General features: G+C 39.2%; 1 protein-coding gene and 1 long non-coding RNA gene across 5 annotated transcripts in view; one reads left to right on the forward strand and one right to left on the reverse strand.

Annotated features, from left to right (window-relative positions):
• LOC110827892 (uncharacterized) overlaps positions 1–19,943 on the forward strand; it is a 167,546-nt gene that overhangs the window by 137,276 nt on the left and 10,327 nt on the right. The window lies entirely within an intron of this gene.
• The window catches only part of exp (expansion), a 113,521-nt gene that overhangs the window by 56,475 nt on the left and 37,103 nt on the right, over positions 1–19,943 (reverse strand). For 3 of the 4 annotated variants that reach the window (XM_022060007.2, XM_022060011.2, XM_022060009.2), the window contains exon 2: positions 10,449–10,590. In XM_022060007.2, coding sequence (XP_021915699.1) covers positions 10,449–10,590 — 142 coding nt within the window. The remainder of the gene's footprint in view (positions 1–10,448; positions 10,591–19,943) is intronic. The other variant, XM_022060010.2, reaches the window with a different exon arrangement.

Raw genomic sequence — 19,943 nt, forward strand, 5'->3', positions numbered from 1 at the left:
CGTCTCTGAACACGTAAGTAGACTACTGAGGAGTCTTACTGGATTTTTATGGCGAACATTGAGTAGCGAAGCATCATTGGCGGCACACAAGATGTCAAATCGCTTCTATGTCGTTCAGGGAATTCGTCATTCCCTAGTGCTAATGATTTTTCTCGGCGACACCTTTTCAAGAAACGATTCCGTGAAGTCACGATCCCATACAGAGGTCTCGGAAAGAAATAAGAATTTTGTCACACGTCAGACTGTGTCGAACAGCAACAAAGTCGTTTTAATTTTCCAAGGTTCATTGAACAGAGTCGACAAACTCTGTCAATCTGTCTACTTACCTCACTCGAATGCAACAGTTATCACAGATCTGTGATGAGCAACATATTTTCCAAAGTATAACATTTAAAAGCCTCGAAACACTAGTTGGATCACACAATTGATTAAGTTTCAAGTAAGACTTAATTACTGGCATTAACAGGAAAGGAAACGCATAATTCTTACCTAGTTCGCAAAGTTTCATTAAAACCAGAGTTCTTTAGTTCGTCTCAGTCTCACCACGTCTATTAATGTCCTACAAATCTTAATATATTGAAGCTCTTGTAATACTGTACGGAGGTAGCCAAACAGCTGATAGTCGCTCAGCTCCCAAAGAAATTCCCCGCCTTTCATGAAACCCCAAGGTTTATTACAACGTTCACAAAACGTCTCCACTGGCTATCCAAAGCATTGTACGGAGCCAGTTTGGAAGATCAATTTTTTAAAAGTAATTTTAAAATTTATGAAGACATTTTATTGGCTACAATAAATATTCGAACTGTAATAAATATTTATAAACCTGGCCTCCTCCACCCATGTGGCACATTCATCGCCCTGATGATGGAGGCAGTATGACCTCTGAAACGTTGGTAAACATCGACCAGACTACACAGCGCAACAACCCAGAAGACAGAAATCTTCATCGCCCTGATGACGGAGGCAGTATGACCTCTGAAACGTTGGTAAACATCGACCAGACTACACAGCGCAACAACCCAGAAGACAGAAATCTTCATCGCCCTGATGACGGAGGCAGTATGACCTCTGAAACGTTGGTTAATATCGACCAGACTACACAGCGCAACAACCCAGAAGACAGAAATCTTCATACTCATCGCCCTGATGACGGAGGCAGTATGACCTCCGAAACGTTGGTTAACATCGACCAGACTACACAGCGCAACAACCCAGAAGACAGAATACTCACCGCTGTGAATACCTCAAATCTTACAATATTTGACTAATGATTGACTAATTTTGACAATTAAAGTTGTAAGGTGACAGACATGTGCTTACAAACAATATTAGTGAAATGAAGATATCGTTCAGCACTTACTTAAATGTAATGACAACTCTTACATTAAGGTTGATCCATCACTTTCTTGCAGTCAGGAGAAAAAACAAGAAGATTCGTTGTGCAGCTGTCGCCGTTACTTGCTACTCTGTTTGAAAGCTGCAGTCGAAACTCTTTTCTCTGACACATTAAAACATTTATCACTTCGAAACGGATACATTGTAATTTATTTGAAATCGGTACCTCTTCCTTGTATATCTATGATTGGTAAAATTATTGGTGAATAAAATATTCCGCCATTTTTATCATGTGAATCTACGAAGTAACCAGCCAATTCGACCTCACTATCACAGGAACAGTCTTCAGATGAAATTCAACGAGGACCACTATTCGTTCAGCGTCTGTGCCAACCAATATTTTCGTAGTTTCGGAATAGGATCTGCCTCCCTTTGGAACTGTAACCATTGCGTGTCTATTCTGAGAGGAAGTGATAGTGAAGTGCATGTTTCATTCCCGTCTGTTTCGATGTAATTACGGATATCATCAGTACGTCTGTTATGAACACTGATTTAATGACATGCAGACTGAAGAAAATGCCACTGGAGACTTTACCAGTTAGTATTTCTTAGCTCGTATCAACAAACGGATGAATATGTTCTCAGTAGAGTTTACATATTTTTTCAGAGTCGTATTGACGTAACCGCATCCCTACGCACTTTATGAAGATGACTGTCTTCTATGATGTTGCCCCGTGTAGTCTGCCGGCGTTTCAGAGGTGCTTGCAGCCTCCATCATCAGGACCATTTGAACCCGGAATCTATGAGTTTCCTGTCCCCCCATACAACGATCGCGATAGAACCTTAAATTAGGCACCAACCGTTTCCTTCCACAGCCCTTTTGATCATTCATAGTCATGCAACGCTATATATATATATATATGAATTTTAGATATTAACAAAGTCGTCCTAATGATGGAAGCAGCAAGCACTTCTGAAACGTCGATAAACGTCTTCGGGCTACCCAGCGCAACATTCTAGACGACGCGGGTCTTCAGACCAACCTTACAACAAAACTAAATAAATAAATTGCGTCCGGTCCATGTTGCCTCACTGCGTTTTCCTGTTCGCCGTTTACCTTCCACGCCACTGACAGCAACTTTCGTAGCTCGTGGACGAGGACTGTTTAAGGTCGTAGGAGTGTCACTGCGTTCCCAGAGGAGAGCCGTTGCCTCAGAATTACTTTCCAGGCGTCTTAACAGAGAATGGAAAGAAAGTGGTAGAGGGGGAGATGACGAATAGGATCAATCAGAAACGCTCAACGCCTCTGGTATGCGATTTAGCAACTGATACAACCATCCTCTGGTCTTGCAGATGAACACCTGCAGCGCGAGTCTACAGTGCTCCTGTGCTATATATTCTCGTAATCCGGATCTGAATGCAACGGCGTTTGCCGCATGATTTACGTTCCAAAGCCGCTGATATCTCAAATGCTACTAAATGTCTTGCACACAATAGAGGACTGTCCGCCACAAAGGACGCGCAGTCTTCGTCCTATATTTTGTTAAACTTTAAATGGGTACAGAGTGTAAGGGACCAAGACATGGCTTGTCAGTCTGCTTGGGACTTCTTTTCTAGCAGGACACAAACACACACACACACGCTGTCAGCCTGTAAAATTAGTTTCTTTCCGTATTTGTAACAAGTAATATTTTAATAATTTTCTAATTTATTATTCACTATTCTCATGCTGTTTGTAGTTTTTATATGTTTTGTGAATTTGTATTTTTTTAAAACCCCGTCTGGTGCTTGAATGTGATTAACATTAAGATGGTAAATTTGCGTCATATTGTGTTATAATAAGTATATATAAAAATCTTGTCCGTCTAATCACAATAAATTCTTATTAAATATTAAAATATTACAATAATTAACAATTAAAATATTTAAAATATATCAAATGATGTTCTTTATCGAAATATTCGATTTACATTAGACCATCATTTTTCATGTTTCACTAAGTGTAAATCGAATATTTCGATAAAGAACATCATTTAATATTTTAAATATTTTAAATGTTAATTATTGTAATATTTTAATATTTAATAAGAATTTATTGTGATTAGACGGACAAGATTTAATATATAGTGATTAACATTCTTGCACTTATTAAGCACTTTAATAAGAAATAATTGCATTACTACTACTACATCATCGTCATCATCATTAGAGTCGTTAAATAAACAATCCCACACGGCTTTACAACCCAGAAAGCCAACATCGAAAATACAGAACACTTTCCCTGCCCTATACAGCCACAATATTGAAACCGATTGTTATGAAAGCAGCGTTAGGTATGTAACCACCAGCGGTAACTAGGGCAGCGCGAAACCCACACCTGTCTCATATTAATAACTTTACCGCTATTAGAATCGTGATGTGACGTAAGCCAGCACAGCGTCACCTACACCGGTATCAGGTTACTGATCTAGTTACGTAGGAGAACCAATGAATATTCTTCCAAAGATGGCTGTCTTCTGGGTTGTTTCGCCGTGCAGTGTGGTAGAAGGTTACCGACGTTTCAGAGGTCCTTGCTGCGATGACTCATAGCCCTGATGATGGAGGCAGCAAGGATCACTAAAACGACGGTAACCTTCTACCACACTGCACGGCGAAACAACCCAGAAGACAGCCATCTTTTGACTCACCGCCGTGAAAACCTCAAATCCTACTTAAAAGTCTTCCTGTGTCGCGTTTCTCAGAAAAAGTAATGAATTTGGTTCTCCAAAGGGAAGAGCTGGTTCTGTGGATAACTGGGTAGATTTAAATATTCTGGTACTCTGATGGACTTGCATGACACTGGCTGAGGGTGTGTGAGTACCGAGTTCAATAAATTCAATCAAAGACGGATTAACATCACGAAGTCCTTGCTTTACATTTTGATGTATAATTTGGATGATGGGCAAAGTCCAAGAAAACTATTTACAGATTATAACGCATCGTCCTCAGAAACCTTCAGACTTCATCCAAGGTAACATTCGCGTGACACTTTTCTAAAGTGATAGTAATTAATATTACTTTTAATTTTGTTGTTAAGTAATTTGACCGATTGATTTAAAAATTGATTTTCAGCGTCAGAGACCATTCGGTTGAACACGAATGGGAGAACAAAGAATTATTGGTGCGCCCTTTCTGAATTGAGCAACTCTGAGTTAAACAGATGGATGTAACAGATATATATATATATATTAGCACGATGAATTGTGGGTTCAAATCCAGAAATGGGCGAGGTAACCTGTGGGGTTTTCAAAGGCAAATCACGTCCGAAACAAAAGCAGTCTCTCCTCCTTACTCTGAAGAATCACGATTCAGACACAGACTGACAGAGCTCTAGAAAGTACTAACAGGCGTGCAAGCGGAAATAAAAGAGGAGATTTTTCTTTCTTTCTCGATAGTTTAAATTAAGATAGTGGTAAGAGAGTGTAACTGGACAGACGTGTAGCACGCATGTAAAGTAGGAAATATTTTACTCCAAAAATATATTTAACAATATGGACACAATTTTTAATAGCGAATGTCTATGCAGTGGTTAGTGTGGTATTCGTATCTTAGCCACGGAGCCAACTGTGGTTTCCGTAGGTAAACGTTTAAACATAAGAAAACTCCAAAGAAAGGGTTAAACATAGAATAAAATATAAATTCATAATTACGCCAGATGAGGGGATTTTTCTGTTACAATTCGCAGATTTCGATTTGTAAAGATTCTAGGAAACGGAAGGAAAACCACGCAGCAGAACTTCCTGATCTGTCCGTCGCTACGGCGATCCAACAGCTGGACACTAGCATCTTGCAGGATGAGAGGACTTACCAAATAGTGAGAATGTTGCAGCTCAGAATCCACTTTCTCTTTGCGATCCAAGGAGAGCCAGTGCCCTGTGGCCTGGTCCTGGTAGGCTTGCGCCACACCGCTGGACGTCGCAGTTGTCCACTCCTCTTGTCACGCTAATTGGCCGCTTCCAGGGCAAAAATCATAACCGAGCACGATTTTTTATATTAAAATGTTGCTTTCCAAAACTATCGCTTCAGCCTGAAGTTCATATAAAAGTTGTATAATTATGTTTCTACAAACTTTTTGAAAAATCAATAAACATGATTTTTGAGAACTTCGCGGAAATCGTTTTTCGTTTTCTGCACTCTTGGGACCGAAGTTATGCAGCTGAAAACCTGACAGACGCCCAAGTCTCTCTGCCTTCTAAATTACTTGGTTATGAGCAATATTATCATTATTGTGTTATTATTATTTAATATACGTTTGTCGCCCTTACATCATCTGTAATCCACAGACTTAATAAATTATCAATTCATTCATTCATTGCCATTTTTACATGAGGACGTGCATAGACCATAGATAGTAAAACCTCTCCAAAGCCTGTTTAAGATAGAGTTTAATATCAGGAAATAATTATTTCGTCCCACATACTCCTAACCTTTCTTGAGATTTGGAGCTAAAATTCTCTGCGCATTTTTTAAAATTAAAGAATTTTGAAGATATACATAGATCGAGTAAAAGACAGAAATATCACATTAGGATAACAAATGAAACCAAGTGATCGAATTTAGATTTATAAAACTACAGGCGAAGGAAGACGAACACCCAGAAGATGACCGAAAGAGGAATAGAAGTCAGTATGGTGTCTGACTATGGACTGGACGTCCGGGGTTCGATTTCCGGCAAAGGAAATGGGTTTTTCTTTTGGTCTCCATGTCTAGACCGGGTTAGGGGTCCACCCAGCCTCCTGTTCTGTGGAAACGGGGGCGGGGCCTTCCCCGGAGGTAAAGGAAAGTCAGAGCGTGACGCTGACCACTCACAGGCATCTAGTGCCGAGGCATAGAACGAGTTGGAGCGCTGTCTCCTCGGGTATCATACCTTCTTGCCTAATACGTAAAGACGAAAAACTGATGATTTTGGCTTAATTATAAAGTAAAAGGCTTTACGCATTTTTCTCCTCGTGCGTGAGCGCCGGATTACAAAAAAAAAAAAAGATAATATAAAAGTTTGAAAAGGAGCCAATTTAAATTCGTGTCAGGGTCGGTGCCGAATCCGATACGGTGTGCCGTCAAGGGAAGTACAGCGGTTGAAGATCAGTGTACGTGAACGCTGACAAACGCATCGCGAAAACCACGTTAATTGCTGCCACAGGAACACACAGTAACCACCCATTCACTTGTGATGGATGAGACGACACGTGATTAATTTGGAAATTTCGTTTTCACATTTTAAATACGAGTCATATGATTACACGCATTTAGCAACTCTGTAATTTTCGTATCTCGTTTGTTGATTCTGACTTTTCATTACAGATCATAATTGTGCGGTACAGCACAAAACAGCACACTTGCAAATGCGATGAAACATTACAGATATTATACACGGTGGAGGCAAATATCCTTGTTTAGTTAAGTATTCACCATATCCAAGATGTATTGAAATAAAAGTTACATGTCTTAATGAGATGTACTATTTCTGATTTGTTAAAATGTTTTCCAGAAAGTAAACATTAAGGTCAGTGTGAAGTAGACTTATGACCAAATGCAAACTTCATCCTGTTACCGCTAGGTGATATGTATTTCAGTACCAAATGTTGTTTACTTTGAATTCTTTCAGCGCAGAATTTATAAAAATACAATGCAGGATGTGAAATTTGCCTTGGGATCCGGTCTTCCTCAGCCGTACACAAAAACACCACGTTTCATAACAAGACACAAACCCATGTTTACCCCACGTGAACATAACATGCCTGCGCAACTAATTCTGTGATAGTATCTTGCAAAAGGTCACAGCTGCCCACTTTGTAACTTTCCATTTGCGTTAATTAATAAAAGACGGGAAATTTCTCTCTAAGAGACCCAATCATTGGGTTAATCGACCGACATTATTTCGGTTGGTAACCAAGGTGAAGATATCTCATGGCAGGCAGAGACATAAACGTAAATGTAGTAAGTTTAGACCTATTAAAATATATTAGAGATGTCGATTGCGAAAATCTGAACCGTTTATCTGGCTTCGAACAGTCACTACGGCCTGCTCCTGTGAACACGACAATGAACCTCACAGTTCCGTAAAATGAGGCAGTTTCTTTACCGATTGCATGATTTAATTACTAGATGAAGACCCTCTACAGTGGAACTGTTATTTCTAATTTTCTCTGAGGCTCATACAATTCTCCTCAGCGTCTCCAAGCGATTTCTATCTTCCTTGGCTTAGTTGGATGAACATCGCGAAATGACCAAGGACTCAAGAAATATTTCCCTTTTAGAATAATATTATTTCCATGAAGGAATAAGCTTGGAAAAATCCTGTATGAACGCTAGAAATAAGGTTAAAATGGAAAAAGAATGTCGTCAAAGTGTCATGTTATCTCGTCGTCGAACTAATTTTGTAGTTTTAAAACCTCACGATGTTACAGATTTTTTGTTCTATGGAATAAAGTTTGCAGATTTTCTTTGTCCTTGCGAGTGACTGCGATGCATAGCAACTGCTGGTCTGTGTGGCTGAGACTGGGTTACAGGCAGCAGTCAGTTGTTTCGCCTTAATAACCCACTGACTCAAAGTCAGAACCAGTTGTACTAAGTACAGGTTTCTGTTTCCTGCAACGGTTATGCTGCAACTGAGAATGTGCTCCAGTACAGCCTGGGATCACGCAAAAATGAGCGCTGTAAAAGTCGAATGCACTGCACAAAGGAAACGTACCGTGAAACCAATACAAACGGCAAACCGCCTTTTATATCACGTGACTTGTTCTGCCGTCAGTTACGTTCGATCCCATAGTTCACAAAGTCCGAACGTCTTTTAACATAAACCGAAAAACCTTTGTATGATTTAAGGTTTTCACAGCGGTGAGTACGAAGATTTCTGTCTTCATTCTGAAAAACCTTTCTCTTTCATCTTAAGTCGGATTAGGCTTGTCGAACTGCAGACCAATCCTCTTCATGTTTTATGAAGTCCAACTCAGTTCTCCAATTATACACGATGTGAGACCCCAAATAACCCAATTTTAATAAATTTTATGTTGCAAAGTGCTTGTTAAATGAGCATTTGTGTACCGCTATTTTATATTTCAAGTAAATTAGAAATGATTTTCCTTGTCAGAAAACGGAGAGAGAAAACATCCTAAGTTTGAACGTGGAATTAGTAAAAGTAGGCGATTATAATCATGGGCCCCCGGGAAACTTCACCTGTAATTATGCTGCCTTGACAGACAATAGATTTTACGTGCCTACGCGTTGCAAAGAATATAAATAAAAATATGAAACTCCTTCCTTTTAACAGCTACATTAAAAAATATAACTTAGACTGCTCTCTATGAGGTCCGTGACAAACGTTTCGACTATTGTACACATTTATATTTTCCGTTGCTTGAGATAATACATTTTAAATATTAATCAAATATTCTTTTCTAACTGTAAACAACACGGAATTATTAAACCAGTGATATTTTTTTAAAAATCTGGGTTTCGAAAGAGGTGTGTTCACAAAATTATTGTTATTCATGATTGTCCACGCTTCACGTGGTTTATTGGCAGGGTTCATAAAGTGAAAGCTACATTCTGGCCAGCGTTGAGATACAGAACTCTTACGCATGCAGTTTCCGCTCACGGACCATAATTACAATCTCGTCAACTGTTCTTTAGCTCTGTTACTTCGTGAAAGCAGGAACAAGGCATATAAATCACTTTTTGAAAAGTTGATATTTTTGACAATCCACATAATGTAGTGTCATTATTACGAAATTTTTTCCTATTGTGTTGCACTGAGTTACACAAGGTTAGAAGTTCATAAATTAGAGTAGGCTTGTGTTAGTTTCAAATAACATAACCAGGTGATGCAATATTCATTCGTGGTCCGTTATCCTTATCTTTAGACCTGTTTTCTTATAGTTGTAATTCAATTAATGAAATATCGTCATTGAAAACATTTAGATTTTGCATAAGTGAGACATTAAATTACACTCGAATTATAAGTTCACTACCTGAAAAGTGACTGGTGTATTTTTTTTTAAACTCAATTCGTGACATGTAATTTTAGTGAAGTATCCTACTTCGTAACTATTGTAATGCCATTCGTGACTACTTGACTTTTCTTGATAATCTGTGTGGTCATCAGAATGTGTTCTGTTTGTTAACACACACTCAGGCAGCAGTCAAAACAAGATGAAAGAGTGTAATTACTAGTGCACGAAAACACTCGTTTTATCACATCAGAAGTCGAAATAAATTAGAGTACACCTGCTCTGAAACACTGAGATTAAACAAAAACTATGTAACTTGCATAAAGCACAAAAAAGTGATATGGGAATAAAAAATAAATAACAGTTAGAAGGGGAGAGAAATTACGAAGAGGAGGAAATAACGAACGAATAAGAAAGTAAACAAAATCAGAGAAAAGATAGAACGGCCGGAGCTTGAAGCTGGTCATTCATGTCATCACAGTGCCGATCTCAGTATGGACCTGAATTAAAATATGGTTTATCTTCTCTGAGTCTTGGAGAATGGCCCTTGAAATACAAGGTGTATCGAAAAGACCTGACCGATTACAAATATTTTTATCTCTGTAGATAGTTCAAAAACGCAATATGAAAGAGACAAAGTAATGATTCCTATTGAATTATCAGTTTACTTCCAGCTGCGGACTAGCGCTCGAAGTATGTACGTAGGATTTGGCAGTACTATGAATACAGGCTGGATGTCTATCATATTACTGCATGCGCATAATGGAATGTCTTGGGTCTTTGTGCCTATATTAGATTTAGAAGATGATACAGTTGCGTCATATTGTGATAAATATATATATTTGTTTAAATCTTGTCAGTCAAATCACAATAAAATTCCTATTAATATTAAAATATTACTAAACATTGATGTTCTAATGTAAATCGAACATTTCGATAGAGAACATCATTTTAAATATTTAAATGTTAATTTTAGTAATATTTTAATATTTAATAGGAATTTTATTGTGATTTGACTGACAAGATTTAAACAAATTTAGATTTAGAAATAAAAGCATTATCGGCCAGGTTTCTTGAAACAGCCTGTATTTCCCAGGGTGTGGTCAATGACGATGTTCCTCTTACCTTGTACAACTTGTCCCGCTGGTACCACACGTCTTCTTCTTCTTCCTGCATCACGAAAGCGGAGTCCAGGTTCAGGTCGTCACGTGACCGCGACAGAATCTTCCGGCGAGACACCATTTCGGAATGAGGAGCGGGGCCGCTACTGAAATAAAATATCCTAGTTACTAACGTCATCAGCTGAAATGAAATAACTCGATCAGTATTCGGCATCATTTGAAATCAAACAGCCTGTCCGAATTAGTACCGGGAAGCCAATACGTATTTGCGATCCGTCACGTCATGTTATTGTTCGCGTCAGATTGCTTGGCGTCTGCTCTCGGCTCGTTACGGCCTGGTTTGTGCAACGGGACGGAAAAGTACGCAATCACTGATCATGCGACATGAAGCGTGACTTTGTTTGCTCTATCGTTGCACGTGCACGCCGCTGACAATACGTGTGTGTGTGTAGTGGGGAAAAAATTGTATTTTAAAAGGTCGTACTGAGCAGAGCGTGTCATAGTAACCTCCCTCCTCCTTCTCTGCCAAGATAAATGGCGCCGATAGTGGTCTCATGTTTCCCAAGATACAGGCTTCATTCTTCGGAACCCCGTTAAAAATCTGCATGTTTTGTTTGTTCGTGCTAACGCACGTCAGCTAACTCTGTCGTGTATAATCAGTTAACGTTGCACAGAGATTGCGACCTCTCCTAGTTCACGGACTGGTAAAACAGCAGAGAGTTTTCTGAGTTTCCTCTGTCGCATTTGCAATGTAGACCTGCACTACAGATAATGATCCGGAATTATCTTATCTATTTGCATGTTCGTTGAAGATAAAATTAAAGAAACGTAATTTCCCACACACTAAACATTCTTTAATTTTTTAATTTTATAACAAATTAACGTTTAATGGTGCATCCCCCAGTCTGACACTTTTATACGTAGCAGAAACAACACTCCTGATGTCAGCCCGCATTCCTCCACGGAGACCAACATCGTAGCACGCTAGTCATTTGAAGAGTTCGTCTCATTTTTCCTCTTGAAGCAGGTCAGTAAGAGCAGACATGAACAGAATTGGACCGTGATTGTAAAATAATTAAAGCGGGGATAAACTGTTAATTGTGCCATAAACTAAAGATGCCAGATTTATATAACCCCCCTTAAAATACACGGAGAGCCATAATTCTAGCACTGTAGGTAGGATTTTATGTTTATAATTCATTCTGTTTTATAGGACACGCGTGGCTGAACAACTTGTAAATGTCTTTACTCACATTGCGTTTATATGTGCATTGCACAAAGCATTAGACCTCGCTGCACTAAATATTTTCTTTCGTTTGTGGTCTTTTGTCGAGACGGAGGCACGGAACAGCTGAAAAATTAGAGTTTATGAGAACTTTTTTTTAAAAAAAAAATTCTGACGATACGCCCTACATTTAATAGCAATTTACTTCCAGCTAAACCTTTTTCTGTTTTCACAAGTGGGTGTGATGTATTATGACAGACGGGTGTTGGTGAGGAACAATTCACTTTTAGTCCTGGTCTGGGAGTCCGGAGAGAGTCAAAAGTATCTCTAGCAATGTTACTCCTGAAGAGAGCTCTGTCAGGAAGAAGGATGACCACTGAAACTACAGACGTGGCTACCGCCCACCTTCTTACTGCATGACAGATCCAACAGACATATTAAAATAACTGAACATGACGTGGCATTAATTTCCACGCATAATCTCCATAATTTGTACTCTTCGTCAAATATTGTTAGGATAATTAAATAGAGGAGGATGAGACTGGCGGGCCTTCTAGTTCCATAAAAGTTGAGGAACTTTGTGAGCGTACGTACCATCAGCTTTTCCGCTGCATGTAGTTAGCTATTTAAACATTTTCATCTTTCATTGAATTAAAAATACCGTATTAACCCGCCATGCATTAGTCGAGATATCAACCCGCGGTCCTGACATTCTCTTCACCTTGACATTGGGCGCTTTGAACGGCGCAAATACGAGAAATGATTGTGTCCAGCATTTACGTATGAAATTAGGAGACAATTTTAAGTTTTTTAACTATTAACACTTCATTTCTTACAGATGTAAAGGAAATATGAATTACTGCCTTGCTTCATAACCCCCGGCAGTTTGCGTTTGTCAAGCCTCTGAAACGTCGGAGGATGGGTCTACTAGAATACAGTGCAACATCCCAAAGATATTCTTGTCCTTTGGTTTTTGCAGCTGGAATTTAATATGCAACTTCGAGGCTTTCGAGGATGAGCAGTGTAGGATGTTGAAATTTATCCGACGTTTCGGCAAACACTGCAGTTACCATCTTCAGGGCGAATTTTGCAGGCAGTGGATGCGTGTCCTAAAAAAGGCCACTTCCTACAAATTCATTCCGAAGATGGGACCTGCAGTGTTCGCTGAAACGTTGAATAATTCTCTACATTTGACGCCGAGGTAACGGCCATGTTTGAAATCTGTATTTACGAGAGCCGTTGTTACGAAGTACTAAGAAATGTATTTGCTGTATTGATTTCACTTTCTGTCCGGTATGAACGAAACGTCTCGTCTCATTCTTACAGCTGCCTTGCAACCGGTTTCAACTCCTGCAGGCCTATATCCTGTTCATATTAACGGAGCCACAGTATGTTGCTAGGCCACAGTCGCTATAAGCTGCTTTGGAATTGGGGTCAGCTACAACGTTGTCCACTGACATGCAGCTCACAATAAAGGCGATTTCATGTTTGATCGACCTAAATTGTTACCTTACTTGTCCTAATTACTGTCTATCATCTGGATCATGGAGTTAATTTGTGGGCTGGGTAATTGGTTACTTAGTGAATAGTTACAAGTTCATAACACACATTACTTACAAGCTTACTTTCAGTTCGTTTGCTCACGTCGTAAAATGATCGGGAAAAACTAACAGCATCGTGAATATTCGTAACCTCTGTCCGCTAGCGCATTCAGTCAAAAACTCAGCATTGGAACACAATGAGCGATAATAGTGGATAGTGCGGGCTATGGAGGAATAATGGAGGGAAAGTGGCGAGATAATTAAGGGATTCTAGATAGATAATGGGGTGGATTGTAGCTAGATGATGGAAGGGCAGTGGAGAGAGATAGCGGGGTAATGGAGTGATAATAATTTATGGATAACAGTGAAATGAAATTGATCTAGTTATGCTCTGTTTTTACACTCCTGTCTAATGCCAGAATATTATGGTTTGAGGTTTCCCCCGGCGGTGAGAACGTAGATTGCTGCCATATGGGTTGCGGCGCCGTGTAGTCTAGTAGACGTTTATCACAATTTCGGAGGTCTTTATGCCTCCATCATCAGGACGACGAGTCACTCATTGCCCTGACCAGACTACACTGCGCTACTACCCACCTGAACTAATAACCTGCTGCTCGTGCAGACGACTTTGTTCGTATCTACGTATTATTCTGTGTGAATGAAGCCTTCAGTCTCGATCGTGAATGAGGAAAGAATCTCATGATCGGTCTGGTACTCACGCACGTCCGGTGGGTCATCAAAGATTCCTGCAGCGTCTACACACACAAGCATCCTCTTCACTTGAAGTTTCCATGACAGCAGTAAGTAAAAGTTGCAAAGGATTGAGGTCGAGATCTCTAACTATAGAGGACAAGAGAGTTTCCAAAACATTTATGTTCGCCGGGCGCGTTTCAGTATCTCCAGTCCGTTAAAACGATAGAGCCTATACCACAGCAAGGTTAGACTTACAGAAGCTGAACCCAATATTTATGAAGTTCAGAAAGTGTATTCCATACAGAAATCCACAGAAAATCCGCATGGGTTCTTTGCAAAGTACGTGTAGAGGTATTAAATCCGCCTTGCACGATAGTTCCCACATTGGCCACCATATTACAGTACCTCAGTTTCTACATTATGAATTTCCAAATCAGCCATTTTGTATATCACCACTCGTAGAATACTAAAAACGTATGATTTTTAGGTCGTGCAGGAAAGTACGTACTTCCGGGGGTTCCCGAGTTAGAATCGACTAGACGGATGGACGGGCAGACAGTCACGACCAGCCATAAAACGTACTCTCTATGCATTTCGTGCAAATAACGCTTAATAAAGGAGCCCTTTACCATCAAATGAGTGCCAGGGCTCCTTACGCCGAGGGTCTTGCTGTCGAATCCCGCTTTTATTTATTTACCGACGCTGGCCAATGCAATTTTAAGTATTTAACAAAACCGATAAGCAGAGATGACGGCATACATATTTGAGAATTAAAAGCAAGCGTTCATAATTCGGCGTAGGCTATAAGTAAAATAATGTATCGGTTTAGTGAGTTAAATTATAGAAAATGTTGGTTAAACCGGTGGAAAAATACTTTGGCTGATTCTTTGAGGTCAGGAAACTTAAGCGATGCAAATTTGATCTGCATGCAGCTACACGATTTTACACAAAAAACCACAGACCCAGATATGATGGATGAAAACAGGTCGTGGAAGAGTTGAGATGCGGTTGGAAGAGGATTTTGATGAATTGAAACGTTTTGTCCTTAGGGAAAATATGTTTAAATAATAAACCTGGGAGCTGATATTATTTTAAGCTGCAGTATCACTCTTTTGTAATTCCGAAAATATATGACGTACAGACTGACGTTTCGGGAAGGTCACGAATAATCTTTTCACTCTTTTATAAACGAAAAGTGTTAAGAATAAAGAAGGCTGAGGTCAACGGAAGAAATTTGGAGGTTATGTGTTGTGTTTCTGGTGGATGAGCATTGCAAACACGTAGCATCTCAGAGCTAAAAGGTAATATGTGAAAGATGAATTGTATTTCTTTGGTTAAAAAATAATGTGTAGTCAATTTTAATTTTGTCTCGGGAGCTAAATATAGTTTCGTACCTCGTAACAGCAGACTGTGCTTGGTCTATGTTTCTTTGAATTTATTTGTGAGCAAATTAGGTATAATTCCATTTTTAACATGCAGATAAATAAATGTAACTGTTAATATTTTGTTATATACTAAGGTATTAATGTAAAATATCATGTGATGTTATATTCTCTGTTCTTGTTTAAAAGGGATTTTATCTCTACGTTTCTGTAGTTTTCAAGTCTAACAATGTTCTTCAAACGTTATAACTAATTGATAAGAAATGTATGTGAGCTGTTCATTGGCAGCGATTTTCAGGAACGAACTGTAATTATTTTAATGAATAACAGACTTCAAATCAAGATTGGGACTCTGACAGAGTTCTTCGTGACTCTGAAATGTATGATTGATCCATCAACAAGATGGAGATGGAGACAGACTCTAGGATTGTTACAGCATTATTAATGCGTGCTACATGCTTCAACAATCTCATGGGCCGGTTTGTTGTTTGTGTCTTCATAATAATATTTGGGAAAGACTATCAAACTCCTCATTAATCAGCTGTTTCAATTTTTCAAGCATTTTAATTAAACCACCTGATTATTTTTAGAGTAACGTAAATAATTTTGTATCTTCGCGTACACGGGTCGGGAGAGCCATGAAAGAATATTTTATCATCTTACAGGAAAGCAAACTGGAAGAAATTATTCCAAATACAACTGTAAATTTAGCTGTTATTTATTTAAATACAAATCTCGTTTACATCAAGACATCTTATCTGCTCAAGTAGACTAAATAACTTAATGGTAGTGCGACAGTGTTATTAAACATTGTTCCTTGGTTTTCTACAGTGGTACCTTAGATACGAGCCAATATGATTTCTTGACTTTTAACAGACGACACAGATCTCGAGCTATTCTGAAGGTTAACTTGACACAAATACCTACTGATATGTCTTAATTAACATCATCCATTACCACCCTGTCAAATATTTTCTCGTAGAAACCAAAGTATTAAAAATTGTTGTAGTAATTGAGCAATTAACTGCATTTACAGTATAGGCCAATTACATGTTACGGAAATGCAGAATGCTGAATAATCGGACGAATTTCTGTCTTGCACAGTACAAATGCCATTATTGTTGGTAGTTTCATTATGTTATACGTGATACAAGTGCGTGGTATAACGTTGAATAGGAAACCCAGCCCACCGTAAGATATTCGTCAGATAGTAGAGATTGCTAGGGAAACAAGGTGGTAGAACTGCAAAGCTTTTCCTGTGAACCTTACCTGGGAGTCTCCTTGAACTAATTTCCCTTCTAGCATTCACATGTTACAAAACAAACAGAAAACTATGCTGCAAAACGTGGAATAAGTAACAGCGAAAGAAGGAAAATAACATTATTACAGTCTGATTCTTAACCTCAAATAAAGATGTAGTATTTGCGACGTAGTGAGTGAGAAGTTACGAACGTGGTCAGATTTTTTAATGCGAACGAGTAAGCTCAGCGCAAGCCTTCTTTTCTGTCTTAAGCATCCCGTACCCAGTTCGGATAATTGTCGTTATGTTAAAATACTTTATATTCGAAGCGATCCTCATGCACAAAAGAGCGTAACTTAAGAACATAAATGGCAGAAATAGTCACTGCCGTGGTATTCAGCTTCTGTTTAATTTTCTGTAAATTATAGAAAGTTTCCGACGTTTCGGAGGTGCTTACACGATATAACATCCCAGAAGATAGTCATCTTCATACTCGCTGCCGTGAGAACCTGAAATCTTACAATCGCTGGGTTGCCTGAGAAGCAAACATGCATTTAATTCACAAAATGTTTCCAAAATATTTCCATAATATACAAATACGTAAAGCAGAAGAAGAAGGGGGTGAGGCGATGCAAGGATCTGTCAGATAGTATTGTGAGCAACGTAAACCCAAATGGCGACGATGTACGTTGCGTGCTCAGAATATGTTACGCGCCCCAGGCAGGGTGTAACTGAATTTGTTCATTTCGAACACGAAAGGTCGAGGATAAATTGCATAACGCAATGATGACATCTTTTAGTTTAGTAAATGTCACCTGATGGGAGGAACATGTGTACAGTTATGTTCCATGCAGTATCAGTTGTATTTGACCGCATATTTATAGTTACAAGTCAAGGCTGGCATTTTACCTCGGAGACCTGGGATCAGAACCAGGGAGATCCGCGTGGAATCCTTGAACAAGTTGGTACAGGTGAAGACCTCTCTCCGAGTACTTGGGGTTTGCTCTGCCAATTATAATTCCAGAAATTTCTCACTTATCAAGGTTTTTTTTGGATTATGGAATACAACCTTCCCATCTTGCCTTCATTTTATACACGTCGCAGAAGAATACTCAAAATAAATATACTGACATACAGGTTCCTTTCTTGAGCATAGTAAACATAAATTGCTTGCAACGGAACACTGCAATTAATCAGTAGACTGTTCTTTCTTCGTGAGCAGCATCTCCTAGATTCTAAACTCAACTCTTGGACCAGTTATCCTCTCGCTTCTTCGTTCGTCATTCTCCTCAGTTCCCCAGAACAAATGCCCAGACAGTACATTGAAGCATACTACGGCCGTTTCCTTCCACACCCGCTGTCATCCGACCATTTAAATCTTTGCAACGCATATCGCCAAAAAGAGCATCGTTAAATAACTTAATAATCACTTAACATCGTAGGAAGCAGAACATTGCGTAAAGAGATCCAGGTCCTGAGTTCATCAGCACGAAATCGTGCGTCATCTATAAGAAGTTAATTATGTGGAATGATGTTTTTCTGAACAGCGCAGGTTCCTTATCGTTACGCAAAAAAATTTCAGTCGTTCTGTTATCTCCTGCTATTTATTCGTCGTATTCTTAGACATTTCCCTTATCTTCGTAAACTTTTCTGAGTTTCTTCCACCATTTCCTTCTTTCATTATCATTTCCCCTTTCTATTCCCTTCTTCCACCTTCTCTGTCTTCGTACTTAGGGTCTAATCTTCTTCCTCGTTTCACTTTCTCACATTCTCACATTCTACTTGTCATCTTCCTAATTCTCCTCCAATTCCCTTTCTTCTCCTCTGTCCTCCTCCTCCGCCGCTGACTGTCCTCTTCTCTGAGGTTCTGGACGTGATGTTCTGTGCCATTTTGAAATATTCCAGTTTTGGGAATACTCATGAGCAGAGTCCTAATGTTATGCAAAGTGCTCTAACGGCGACTTGTAGGTTGGGTGCCCTTACTTGGAGCTCCGGTCAGACCCCGAGTGGGCATCTTTACAACAACAAAAAAAGCCCGTTACTCTGTATCTCACACCGGAGTCATTGCTCTCACACACCCAGTCTGTCCCATCCCATTGCTCATTTGTTTCAAAACAATTCCGGTTACCGGTACGACTGCGCTTTATAGCTGTGAGTAACATTCACATTCCTTAGACATTTTCTTCGAAAACACCACATAACGAAACAAAATATTTTCTTCAATATAACAGACTGTAATCTCATGGTCGTGAAACGTGATCTCTAGCCCTAAGTGAAGAACATGGCCTGAGGGCGTTTGGGGCCACGGTTCTGAGGAGAAATTTCGACCTGAGGGAGAGAATCTGACAAGAGGGTGGAGATAATTACATTATGTGGATTTTCCCTAAAGATGACTGTCTTGTGTATGTTGCGCAGTAGTTTATTCTGGTAGAAGTTTATCGACGTTTCAGAGTGATCAGGGCAAAGACTGCCATCATTTGCCATTTCAATCCCGTCCGCGTCCTAACACATTTACACGTATGTCTCCACGTGGTCTCTTTCCCCGAAGTTTACGGGCCCCAGTGCAGTAAGAGTTTTTCATGTCCCCACGCGTACTACATGTTTCGCCAATCTTGTCCCTCTTTAACCTATTTTATCACAGTTTGAGGACCAGGAAGTAAGACGCGGGAGCAAATTAAAAAAATGAAAAATCTCAAAGCACGTTTTTGAAAAATGTATATATATATATATATATATATATATATATATATATATATATATATACATGCCGTATTTCCTCGATTTTAAGATGCATTTTTTTCACATTTTAATTTTGTGAAATCGGGGTGTGTCTTGCATTTGATAGCGTCTGAGAATCGATATAGCGACTTTTTAGTGAAAACCTGTTAATGAATTAAAGATGTCTTATAATCGATAGTGTTTTCAGATCGAGAAAACACGGAATATGTGCGTATGTTTATAACTGCTTCTAGTGGTGCTTAGTGGTAATCTTATATCGCATCTGAAAATTTGTTTCCATAAGATAAAAATACAAAATTGTCAACTATGAAACGTACAATTGTGCATTAATTGTTTATGAGTATGTGTGTTGCTCACTTGTCTGGTTGGAATGATTTTTCTATAATTCTGTACTTATTTTGTGGTAATCTAGCTTCCCGGTTCCCTTTATTATCACACTCACTGATTTTCCAGAAATAAAACGCTGTAAATATACATCTGTACCGGCTAAATTAAACACACTTAGCATTACTCATCTTTGTGGACAGTTAATCTTTATGGTTCCATCACATAATGAAGGGAAACGGAGTTGGACTGCTTCCTTTGTTGTGTGGCAACAATGTGTGGGTGTTCCTGTTCGATGATAGCTCCACAGCCTTATAAGGCCACTCGCCCCTAACCTCAACTCAAACGGCCTTCT

This window comes from Zootermopsis nevadensis, unplaced genomic scaffold (assembly GCF_977971745.1).
Source record: "Zootermopsis nevadensis isolate Lab colony 2312 unplaced genomic scaffold, Znev_1.0 Znev_ptg000003l, whole genome shotgun sequence".
Lineage (NCBI taxonomy): Eukaryota > Metazoa > Arthropoda > Insecta > Blattodea > Termopsidae > Zootermopsis > Zootermopsis nevadensis.